This window comes from Anarrhichthys ocellatus, unplaced genomic scaffold, assembly GCF_004355925.1.
Source record: "Anarrhichthys ocellatus isolate YVR2014 unplaced genomic scaffold, GSC_Weel_1.0 scaffold11, whole genome shotgun sequence".
Classification (NCBI taxonomy): domain Eukaryota; kingdom Metazoa; phylum Chordata; class Actinopteri; order Perciformes; family Anarhichadidae; genus Anarrhichthys; species Anarrhichthys ocellatus.
The window spans coordinates 9414502-9427478 of NW_022280041.1; the positions used below are offsets into that span (position 1 = coordinate 9414502).

General features: G+C 42.4%; 1 protein-coding gene across 3 annotated transcripts; it reads left to right on the forward strand.

Moving 5' to 3' along the window:
• The first annotated feature begins 4853 nt into the window (after positions 1-4853).
• paip2b (poly(A) binding protein interacting protein 2B) lies at positions 4854-12860 on the forward strand. 3 transcript variants are annotated; one of them, XM_031851446.1, is made up of 4 exons: positions 4854-5105; positions 11508-11674; positions 12185-12367; positions 12481-12860. In XM_031851446.1, exons 2-4 carry the CDS (start codon positions 11519-11521, stop codon positions 12535-12537), a joined length of 396 nt encoding a protein of 131 aa, XP_031707306.1. In that variant the 5' UTR covers positions 4854-5105; positions 11508-11518; the 3' UTR covers positions 12538-12860. The 3 variants fall into 3 exon arrangements, with proteins under 3 accessions (XP_031707306.1, XP_031707305.1, XP_031707304.1); XM_031851445.1 differs by lacking the exon at positions 4854-5105 and adding an exon at positions 6269-7655; XM_031851444.1 differs by lacking the exon at positions 4854-5105 and adding an exon at positions 7676-7849.
• Positions 12861-12977: the final 117 nt, after the last annotated feature.

Here is a 12977-nt window from a genome sequence, read left to right on the forward strand (position 1 = left end):
ACACACACACACACACACACACACACACACACTGAGACTAGCTGGCCCTACTCCCAATGGGCAGAGGAAATCAGACCTCTTGAGTATTCGAAAGAAAAGGCCTCTGGTATATACACACACATACACACATCCACTCAGTCTCCTGTCAGATTTCCAAATCGAATTAGTGTGTGTGTGCGTGTGTGTGCGTGTGTCTGGAAGCCATTACCTGGCATCTCTCCCTTTGCTGCCCAAACAACAAGAGGCCCCATATGGATCCTGCCACCACCACTCTTTCTCCTTCTTTCTTTCGCTTTATTGTTCTACATCTGTCCCTTCTCTGCTTTATTGGCCATTCTTCTCTCTTGCATCTTTCTTTGTTTAATCCATTTTGTTTGAACCTTCGCCCGTATTCATTTGCCCCAGTTAATTATCTAATGACTAAAATTAGCAGTCGGGTGGCAGCATTTCAACAGCTTTGCTATCAAACCTCGTCTTTTCATAATTTTGCCTGACACCTCTGTTTGGCAATCAGCTTCGACCAACTCTGCATTAGACCTGCTTAAACCATAGACTTAAACCCACCAGGGAGGGCCGCAGTCAATCCCCTCCATCACGCCAGAGACTCAAAAGTCTGAAGCAGATCTTGAGTCGTGGTCGAGGTGCAGCCTCACCCGTCTCTCCCTGGAGGTCCGGACGTAGGAAGCCCAACACAGGAAGTGATGGAGTCAGGTGACAGGAAGGAACCCCTGCTTGGCATTCCTTTCATGAATTCCACATTATCTCTGGGACCCTAGAAGTCCTCGAGCAACGGGAATACACCCATAACATACACATGCAAGCGTGCTTGCAAACACACACACACACACACACTCCGAGATACTGTTCTTCCTCCAACTGCTCAAAATAGACTCCAATCTCAACCACAGCCCGAATGAGAACCTGCTACTTCCCCTCCAGATAGCGTTCATGCAAAAACAATCTTATATCTTGTTGATAGCTTTACACAGTAACGCTTAAAACATACATTTATGCTAGTGCATGTTAGCTTGACTTTTCAGGAAATACACATTTGCTTCCTTCTCCTCCTGCTGAGAGTCAGAGGCTATTGGTACCACTAGCTACTGGCTTTGTTCAAAAGTAAAATAAAAATCCACCTACCAGCACCTCTTAAGCCCACTAATTAACACACTAAACCTTTGTGCTAAGCTAGCCTCATATTTACCTACAGACATACGATTGAAATCAGTCTGCAGTCTGATGTAACTCTCGGCAAGAAAGCGTATACTCATAGTCCCCAAAATATGAAACTATTCCTTTCACATAAAATTATAATGCATACGTTGTTTTTTAATAAAGTTTTTTAATTAGAAACAGCGCATAATTTGTGAGCTTTAGGGGTGCAGAGGCCAGCTGCTTCCCCCTGATTTTAGTCTAACCCTAAACTAAGCTAACTGGCTCTGGCCTCATATTTACCGTACAGACAGGAGAGTATTATAAATATTCTCATCTAACTAAGCTGTTTAAGGTCAAGAATAAAGTGTCAAGTTCAAGTTTAGCAGTGACAGATGCTCTGCACATTCGCATGCCATTTGGAAAAATGTCATTCTTCCCATTTCTTTCAAGGGTGAATAATGGCATGAATATGCAGATCCACTCAGCCTGTGCACGGGTTATAAAGTGGTAATAATTATACAACCTCTTGTAAAACAAATCGTCTTGCACAAGTACTGCATGAATTCAGAGCAAACATATAAAAACACACGAGGGGTCTGGAGTCTGAACATTGGTTGTAAAACACAGGGGAACAATTAGAGGGGGGAGTAGAAATATCTGCATGTGTTTAGTGACTCATTATTTTCTTAAAGGTTTCTGTAACAAATGTGAAGCAGTAATATACTTCCATGTTCACCAAAGTCCTTGTCAAAATCATACTGTAGGCCTATTGCTTGTTGTACAGATAGCCCCTCGGTGGTGAGAGTTAAAAAGACCTCAGACTAGGAGCACTTGTACACCTGCAGGAATACTGAGTTTGTGCAGAAAATAACGAAGGCAATATTGTACCTAGGAGTGCGTGCTAACGGGCCACTTCCTGCTCATGTGCACGGAAGGGTGTGTCGTATGTTCTTGTGCGTGTATGCATGTATGTGTCCCTGCAAGTGGCATTGGACAAACTTACCGGTGAAGCCTCGGGTGGGGCCACAGGAAAGGCTGGGGTAGAAGATACACACTCACACACATAATAAACACACTCTTTAAACATGGCTGCCATCTGACATCAAGTCTGGGCTATTGTATAAGAAAAAGAGAGGGAGAGCGAGGGGGGAGAGAGAGGTACAGGAAGGGAATTTATGATTTATGACAGCAAATACACTGAGGGTGACATTTATAACAGGGGAGAGAGAGAAGAGCAGTGGGGAGAAGGAAAGACGTCTGCAACGCAATAGTGAATGTGAGAACAGTTGGTGTGTGTGCATGCATGCTATTGCTGTGTTCTCCCATGACAATACATGTGGGTGTGGGCAGTGTATTAAATCTGCAATATGAGTTGTCTCACATATCCAACTATTTTTTTTACCCAAAGACGTCTCTAACCGCCTTTTTCACGAGTGATCAGAGCAGAAACCATTCCTGCAGCCCTTTATGAGTTTCCCAAAGAAAGGTATCGCAGGTCAGAATGGATAAATCAACTGCACACACACACACACACACACACACAGATTTGAGGTGACACTCTGAAGAACATCTGGTGTTCCTGATTTAATGTCCACATCGTCTTCTCAACTCATATGCACGAGCATGCATCTTGCATCCAGCTGTGACAATGCAGAAATAATCCAGCAAGTTAGAAATCTGTCACAGTGACAATTTACGGTGAAGTGTTAACTAGCAGTGCTGCAGTGCAAGATGCAAGGAAGACTCTGCAGTGTAGTTACTTGTTTGGACCACGGAGTAAACTGTAACTCTCAAGATGTGATATTTACCTGTCCAGTCATTAATAGAAAAACTGTGCATAACATAGACCCTAATTTTGTGATCTTTGTAAGCTTAGGGCTGATAACAGCTCCAGAAAATCAGTTTCAGACACACTATTGTCGAGTACTTCAGTTAACATCCACTTCAACAGGCATTAGTGGTTATGGGGGGGCATTTAAATCCTTGGTTACAGCTACACAAGTTCGATCTGCATTGACAATTCACAATACGGTTTCTGCCAGAGGACACACCACACTGCCCATAAAACCCTGCTGTGTGTTACAGTCGCCCTCCGCTGTGGTGTTAGAGTAATGCACCCTCTTATTTACCGCTGACTCGGGACAACCCCTCTGGTTTACAAGGACACATGGGTTGATCCACAGCCGTTATGAAATGCATATAGGACAGGGGCTGAATGAGAATGTGGCACAAATGAGCCATGGATTCTTTATTTAGTTGTGGCAGTTCAGCCTTAGAGAAGTAGTGTTTAAGTGTCAGAAGGCTAATGAAGTATATGACCTCAATTATCTGTGGGTGCTGCCAATAAGTTAATGGCTATTTTGAGAGCACAACCGGAGGATGACTAAATGTACAATCGACTAATGTTTTCACTAAACTGCAGTTTTTTAGAATGGGCTGTAAAATGTTGCTTTTCCATCAAGGTTATGTCAGAAAGAGTGAGCTCACATTACTGAAAACATTGTCAGTTCTCTAAGTCTGCGTTATGAAAACGGGTGGAGCAGAGTTGTTGGACATGGGCACATTGTTTAAAGTGTTTTGAAATCATTACAACACAATCCTCCAGAGTAACAAGGTGTTTACGTTGAAGCACTGGTGTATGCATTGATATTCAGTACATTCATAAATAAATAAATAGTTTGCTCTTTTAGAGTAGACATAAGGGCTATACCTTTAAAATTATGTCATTTAAGAGGTAAATTTTGACTGTTCTCTGCATAAAACTAATAGCCTTTTTTTACTTCCCGTGTATCATGTATACATTATAGTCACAGAGCTGAACGTTTTTCTGAAATACCATGTAAATGCCCACTGACCAGAGGGTAGATAGAAATTTAGTACACGGCACAATAAAGAATCCCTAATAACAACTGACATGTATGTTGACGATATTGATGTTACTGTCCATTATTTGATTATTTTCAACACAATAATGTAACAATATAAGAACAATAAATTCCAGCATACACCAGGAATGTCTAGATTGCCTTAAATTATTAGTTCAGCTCTATAATTACTTATCTGTGAGCAAACAGCATTGTTTTTGCATTGTGACTTTAGGTTTTTCACATGATCAGCACCAGGCATGTGCTTTTAAAGTTTCTTTTGACTCGTGATAGTCAGATATTAATGATCAAATAAGCACAAAGGGCCCACTGTCTTTGTGTAAAAGTTTAATGATAGATTACAACAAATTGCTGTGAGGGTATTTCAACACTACTTCAAGACTACAAACAAATACGTATCAAATATTATATTTCTGACAAACAGATGTGTATGAGTAACAGTGATAGATGAGGCACACACTGGGGATGTCCTCGCCCGAAAAGCATGTGCACGCTGCTCACATAAGATATTCTTTAATCTGCTGTACTTTTACTCCCCTCTTGTTGCCTTTTCGGCCTAACAACCTCAACAAGCAAACAACTAGAGCTTTGTCTGTTAAAGAACGGTCGGACCGGGTTAAAACAGCCACGTTGTCAAATATTAACTGGTCATATTGATTATAAAAAAAGGGGCCGCGAGAAAAATGGGATATATTTTGTTTACTTACGTGAGTTGGGGTGGGGCGGGGCGTGAGGTCGTCTGGGCCAATAGAATTGCGAGGAAACGTTGCTGACGTAGGTTTCAACCAATGACTGAAGTGTACAGCTGGACAAACACGACCCACGACACAACGTTTTTACCCCTCGACGTTTCGTCAGAGAAACAGTGGATTTATCCGTTTTTAGCCACTTACGCGAGCTAGCCGACAAAGGATACACCTATTGTTTTGGCGTACTGGAGATTATTAGAAGAATTTCTTCACTGTGTGGTTTTCCTGTGACGTCCGGGACCGGAAAAAAGCCGCCCCCCCTCCCCCCGACAGCTGGTTTGCGGATTCCCCCTCTATAAGCACTTGAAGTTGTGTGGTGAGTTGTTGTTGTTAGTGGAGCTAGCTGTCTGCTACATAAAAGAAAGAAAGAAAGACATGCGAGAACAACAAGCGCTAACCGGCTTACAATGTTCGTTTAAACGCAAATGATGAATGTGTGTATCCTGTAGAAGAGCATTTGTTTTAGTAACTTGCACACATTTCACGGATATCGTCACTTATGGTGTTGCACCACTTAAGACCACAAACAGCCTGAGAGGAAGAAAACACTTGTGAAAATGTGACAAACCAACTTAAGAGTCATCTCCTACATTAGAAATAGTTGTATTGTGGTAGAACACCGGAACACTCCCAACTTCATCGATATATGCAGTGTTAAATGTTGGATGTATATATTTACAAAGATCAGTAATACTATATTATATATACACTGATTTGAACAACAGACCTTGTGGGTTAATAGTCTGCTGTTTATACTGTTAGTCATTTAGCCCTCCACAAAAAAAAGTAAATTAAAGTGCAGATTATTTGTTATCAATGGAGAGAATTATTTTATTTCCGAAGCCACGCAGGCATTTTTAGTTTAGGATGAGAGTAAAAAGTGTAGTGGTGCTTTGGCGGAGCTTGAAGGATGTTTGTTAACATGTTGCGTTCAAGGACCCGTTGTGAGCCCCGATTTTCCCCTCTCAACGTTATTGTGACGTGTACCGCTGAATTGGTTCATTGGTTCTCAACCTTTGTGGCTTTTTAGTTTGACACCTGGCCTTAGAGAGTTTCATATGTCTTTGAGTAAAGCTATCCAGTAGTTTATAATAAAGAAGTTAAGATCATTTGTGTTGAACACTTTAATATTTTAAATATTTCTCCACATTTATCCTGTGACCTGACGCCCAGGTTGGGATCTGCTGGATAAATTGATTGAAAGAATAGTATGGTCGGGACCGGAGGAGGGTGGGCGTTATGCTTTTGCGATGACACCTTAGTCCGGATGGCGTAACTTATTAGCAGTGACTGGTGTATGAGTGCAGAGCAGAGCAGAGCGGCAGCCATTAGCTACCAGTGGGGCACACACACACACACTGAGACTCGCATGCACGCGCATGCACGCACATGCACTCGCATGCACGCACATGCACGCACCAGCTATGTAAACAAAGCACAGAGACGTTCGGATTACAACACACACTGAGAGTGTGTGTCTTCATTCTCTGATCAGGACGCCATTACTCCCCTTTAAGTTTACATTACATATAGTTGTTTGCTGCTATATGAATGCTCTGAATTTGGAATTTAACACATTTTAACTGATAAGGAAATAACCGTAGTTGCAGCCCTGGTAATGTGTTGATGTATTAACAATAGCAGAAAAACAAGGTCTGCAAAAAGAAGTCGTGTTCTCCACTTAATTATGTACACCAAGCTACAACTAATGTTGTCTAATACAACATCTCTACAGTTGTTCCTTCATGAATGTTAGTGAGGTGTTTGTTTCAACTTTATGGGCATTTTGGTGCTGTGGGAATGCATTTTATGAGAGTTTTTGTCATATTTAGTCTACCCACATATAGACAAAATAGGATAGGAATGGAAACACTGTGGTGGGATATAACAAGATGTTGTGGTGTAGCAGCTTGTATATCAGGGCTACGTCCGTTTCTGTGCATCACTGCACATATTTATCTGCACACTGAACAAACATCACTTGTTTCTGACGGCGTCTTTTTCATTTGCTCTTCACACACACCGTCCACCTGGTACCTGGCTGCACGCTACGTTCTAATGTTTGTTAGTGTGGATGCTGTTAATCCATCAAATTGAAATCGGCATGTTTTGAATATTGTCGCTATTCAGATGAATTCAGACATCTGAACTGGGGCTGGTAGATATGGTTGAATTCACAGTATCAATAAGTATTTTCCAATATCACTATACATAGATTATGACATGCTTCTTGTTTCCAATATCCCACATAAAGTACTCAAGCAGATGTTCAAAGCACTGTTATGGAGTACATTAGACCAAACTCTTCATACTGTATTGATAAAAGAAAAGCTTCTAAACGTATTTTGTTAGTTTTTGATTACAGTCTGCTCAAAGCTAGAGCTAAAACTATATATTTTTTATTTGATGAATCAATGTTTTGGTCATTTATCAAGCAAAAAACAAAGCATAATTTCTTCCAGTTCCATTAATGTGATAATTATTTCAGCTCTTTTTTAACCATTGTACACTGAATTTATTTTGGGTTCGGGTTTGGTCGGATAAATCAAGTCATGGGAAGATGTCACCTTAGGTTGTGTGAAATTGTGATTGGTATTTATTTTACATTTGAGAATTAGTCATGTCTGCTTGTTTGTAATTCCTACATTCATGAAAGAAAGTGAATGCAGCACCAGACCACGTGACCGACCCAGCTTTCTAACGTTAGCAAGGTGGCTAACAGGATTTAGCTAACTTGAGCTACGTTGCATCGCAGCGCAGAGTAATCCCCACTGGAGAAACGACGACCACGCACTCTTCGCCGTGTACTTGCTATAAGTTTGTGTAACGTTACACTTCGAAGCGAGCACCGAGAGCACAATGCCAGGTAATTTAAACTTTTAAACGCGTGACTGTTCGTCTCGTGTGCGTGTAAAGGTGTCGTAATCCCGTAAGGCTTGTTGTGGTGACCTGCTTCGGTGATGCTGCCATGCTGTAGCAGCGTGCTAGCTCAACAGACGACTTTGTTTGGCCTCAAGCATCCGAACGGGAATGGAGTTTTGGGTTTGACCTCCGCGTGTGGTTCGTATGTTATAATATCTCACCGTGTCCTTTTCGTTTGCGGCTCTGTTTTCGCGTTTTATTCGGTTTCACGTTAAAATCCGTGCCCGACGTTAATAAAAATAACCTAGCCCGACACCCTTTGTTGTTACTGGGATAGCTTTCACCTTAGGCCCGTCCATTGACAGCACAGCTATGTGTGTCCATCTGTTTGCAGCTAACGCGAACTAGCCACTTAGCATTAGCGTTACCTCGGCTCAGACCGTCCAATCCATTCACCAACTTTCCAGGTAGGCCCGAACACCTGGTTTAGCCTGTTAGCTCTCCGTTAGCATGCTACAGGCCACTACGACACAGCTCCCATTACACACAGCACACTGTTACATTGCATAATCTGTCATGAAGCGGTTAATTATGTCAATCTCAAAGCTATTATTATTATGAACAGTTGATAAAGTTGCTTAAATCTGTCTTCGGTTTCTCGTGTCCTCCGGTTTTTGTCGCTCCGCAGATTGGATCTCTGGGAGATTTTTAACTGTTTTTTCCCCTTTACATGCGGGTACACAATGTATCTTAAGCGTTCTTCTAATAAATCAACAAAAATATATTTTAACAAGCTCGTCAGCGAACATTTTCACCTGTGGTTTAATATTTAGACTTATGAACAACTGTTCTTTCTTTCTGGTATTTGTAACGTTACATAAGCTTATTTTGTTATCACACTTACTTCACTGTTCAAACGGTTTATTGCTAGGATGAATAAGTTGACTTGGGAGATCTTTGTTTTTTAGGACTGCCACCAAAATTCTTTACATTATCAGTTAAATAATGCTTTCTTTTTTGTGTGTAATTGTTTATTCTCTAAAATGTCAATCTATTACAGTAATCCTCCGTTATCCTGAATGTTATCCACTCCTGAGAGAGAATATAGATGTCAGGTTAAGGATTTGCAGGATCATCCAGTCAGAAAATGTTGACATCGTCTCCAATAAAGTGTTTGAGATGACACCATGAGGTCTTAGCGCTTTGATTTTTATTTTATTTTATGTTCTGGAGTCCTCCTGCAGGTTTTACCTTTCCACTGCTTATCCTTCACCCTCATCAAATCACACTTGCAGGCGTGAAGGATGCTAACTAAATATTACATGGTGACCAACACATGGTTATGCAACGCGAACATGCTAAGTGCTACATGCGGTACATAATGGCACAGTGCTCCTTGTCTCCTTGTTCACGACGACTCACCCGCTGTGCACTCTTGTGTCGCTGAACAGAGGCCTGTGTACAGTGACTCATAACTGATTTAAAGGGTTGAGATTCTCATACTTTTTTTAGCGTCATCGATTTCATACTTTTTTGAAGAAATCTCTCATTTTGCTATAGATGTATAGACATCTTGGAAAAAACTTCTTACTCCTATCCCTGATTATATTAAAGTGTTGTGAATTTGTTTAAACTGTCTGGTAAACTTTGGAAATTAATGTTAAGTATTTGTTGTTCCATAACACTCTATGGACAGCAGTAGAAGTGGTTGAACACACTGGCACACTCACACCAGCAGGCTTCCAACACCTTGCTCAACCAGTGCAGAGTTTAATTTAGGCTTGTCGTATTCTTTTACAAAATGTTCTTTCCTGCCCTCCCTCTCTGCCCTTCCCTGCCTCCTATTTGTCTTAGTCACTAACATCTTGTTTAAGTCTGCACTACATAATTAGACTGCTTTATCATTGTCCCCAGATAGACCGAAACACTGACGGCTTCGAGCGAGGCAGACCCTGTAGTCTACTAACCTACTTAAATGTTTATTTGAACTTCTCTGGAAGGACAGCGTGTCCGTACCATCACTGTGTACAGTTGGCAGCGGCTCGCCTCCCGTGTGTCGATTGTGTCACATTGACCGAGACAGAAACGTCGGGAGTCGGTGTCTACGTTAACATTGTGTCCCGTGTTTGTGGAAATCAGGTTGTTCCCGTGAAGCTGCTGGGAGTTCATCCTCTCAAGTCCAGCACGGTGCGCCTGCATCAGGCTGAACCTGGGGCTGTGTGCGCGGCTCGGTTGAGATCATCGCTTTTTTTTTTTTTTCTCCTTGCCACTGTGGTTGAGTCATGACAAGTCTGTTGGAGCTGGCTGGCAGTATGAGGATTATGTCATTATAGTGGGCATTTCTCATCAGAGCAGGAGTTCTTTGTCACAGAATTAGGAATGCACAAATAATCATCTAATCACCATTTCTTTCACAATGAATTCTGGTGTGTGTGTGTGGCAGAAAGTAAAAGCTATTTAAACACCAGAAGAAGTCAGATTGGATGGAAGTTCGTGACATGAAGCTGACTGTACTCTGTTGTCTTATGACAGTGTTTCCATTCATATTAATGGCTTCCCATCAGAAAGTACCCATAGCACATCAAGAGTACTAATTTAATGCCACTGTAGAAAGTGTCAGTTAAACATCTGTGCTGAACTTTAGTTTTTTTACCGTTTGAGCCGGATCTTAGTCATCTGGGAGCAGCAGGAGAGACATGTAACACCTGCAGCCTCTACGTTGCAACATGCAGCACCATTACATACGATGACTCACCGATTCACTGTCTCTCAATGTGCTAAATTCGACATTCCTAGCACTAATAAAGCAGCAAACAACTGTTATCTATGTGAAGACATAGGGGAGTTGTGTCGACCTGAGCAGAGACTGTGTGATGTTATCTGAGCTCCTCCTCGCTTTGTTTACATAGCCGGGCCGACCACGGAGGCCTTTTTAATGCATGTTGGTGCATGTGGGCTAGCTCATAGCCGCCACTCTGCACTGCGCTCATACAGCGGCTACAGCAGATAACGGCGTTGTGCTTTCCTCTTGTATTGATTTACTGTTTCAATCAAACAGTCACATTTCCTGTTTTTTTATTTTTTTTTTTGTTTTTTTTTTACTTTGATTTACATCTTTAAATCTTAGATTAAAATCTTTGAGATGATTGTTTCACTCCACACACCGACGCTAAACTGTATGGAAATGAGGTTGACATTGTGATATATTTTCTGTTTTTATGAATGTAATCCAACTGATTTAACACTATGGCTGTTTGTTTGCCTGGGAATGTCACTGTATGTCTTCATAGTGTGTGTGTGTGTTTTCCTTGCTAATAATAATGCAGTGTGGCCTTTTACCACACCACCGCAGTTCATCCCCCTGAAAAGCGATTGATTGGAGTCATAAAATGCCAACAGCTCCGTTAAGCCCTCAGACACTCATTTAGGTGTTTGTGGTAAGAACAGTTGTAGATGTCACAGAGTGGTTTTAGAGAGCGGGATCCATCCCAGCTGGTGATGCAGCTTTCTATCCGTCTCTTATTTAAGATCATGAGATATGGAGAATTGTTCTTTGGCGGTTTTATTGTTTGTGAATAGTGAGACTGGATGAAGACTAATCTACCCGTGGGTGCAGTCTTTCAGCCATAGCGGTGTCTGTTTGGATCCCAGGCTGAGACGGTGCAGCCTTGATTCTTAGATAATGTCCAGCTGTGGGCTGAAGAGTAGGAGACAAGTCAAGCATATCTGGCTGCAAGAAGGGAACAATGTAATAAAGTCTGTTAAAAATATTTTCAATAAGTATACCATACCCTGAAGGAAGTTCTGAACTTGATTTTTTTTATTTATTTATGTCTTCTTGTGTCGCCCCGTCCAGAGCCGGCTGAGATGAGCGGTCCAGAGGTGGCCAAGACACCGGGAGGTGGCGCTCCGGGCAAGGAGGGAAAGGAGCCAGTGGCCAATGGGCACGCAGGAGAGGGCAGCGACGCCAACCCGTTCGCTGAGTACATGTGGATGGAGAATGAAGAAGAGTATAACAGACAGGTGTGTGTTCTCATAGTATGTTTTAAAAGACTTAAAGCACATCGCAGACAATTTAGAGATTGAGACTTAATGCCTTCATTCTTTTCATGGTCTCAGTCTACTCTTGTTCCTTCTTTCTATATAGTTTCTGTCCTTTGTTGTCCTTTGTTGTCCCATACACATACCGTCTCTCGTGCCACAATCTTCGTCTTTTTTTTTTTTTTTCCGAACCAAGTGTCATCCTGGAAAATTCCGCAGGGGGAACTAATAAGTTACCATCATCTTCCAACATTCAGTGTTCCCCTTTCATCTTTCTGTATCCCTTGCTCTTGATTGCTTGGTTGAGTCCTGTATTTTAACGCCACCACATTACTGAGGAGACGTCTCTTTGGGGAAGCCTTCCATCTACTTGTCATGCAAATGATCTCTTGTATATTCCTCCTCTGTCCACCCACATGTCCTTGCTCTTTTTCCCCCACTGTCACTCATCTCTCTCTCTCTTTTTATTTTCTCCCCCCTGTTGTCTCCCAGGTGGAAGAGGAACTGCTGGAGCAGGAGTTCTTAGAGCGCTGCTTCCAGGAAATGCTGGAGGAGGAGGACCAGGATTGGTTCATCCCTTCACGTGACCTCAACAACCAGGGGGTGGGGCAGCTGCAGCAGCAGCTCAACGGCCTGTCGGTCAGCGATCACCATAACAACCTGGAGGAAGTGGCGGTGAGTCAGACGCATCTCGTTTCACAACAAGAGAATTCATGAAACACTCGGAACGTTTTAGGTTAAAATGAATATGTTCACTCTTTTTTTTAATTTATTTTTTTCTTTTGCAGAGGAAGAGCATCTTGAATCCCGAAGCGAAGGAGTTCGTCCCGGGGAAGAAATACTAGGAGTCCCCCTCACCCCCATGGAGCCTCCGCGCGCGCACACACACACACACACCAGTTCTCACATATTCTCAGAGACTCTGGCGGCCACGCCCGCATACACACTGATTCACACACTCACTCACACACACACTCGCTGTCACACACTTGAAGTCAACGGTGTGCTGGCAGGCCCAGTTGGGGGGTGGGGGGATTTCTTTTTGTTTCTTTCTTTTTTCTTTTTGTTTCTTTAAATCTTTTTATTTCCTGTTTGTTTCTTGTAAACTGAGGGACATTGGGAATGGGTGGGGGAGGGGTGTAATACCAGCACCGCCCTACAGCGGGCGCTAGCTCATCATTGCATTTCAGATGACACCGTTGAATGCGCACAGAGCCTGCAGAGCTCAGCGATTCTCTCTCTCTCTCTCTCTCTCTCTCTCTCTCTCTCTCTCTCTCTCTCTGCT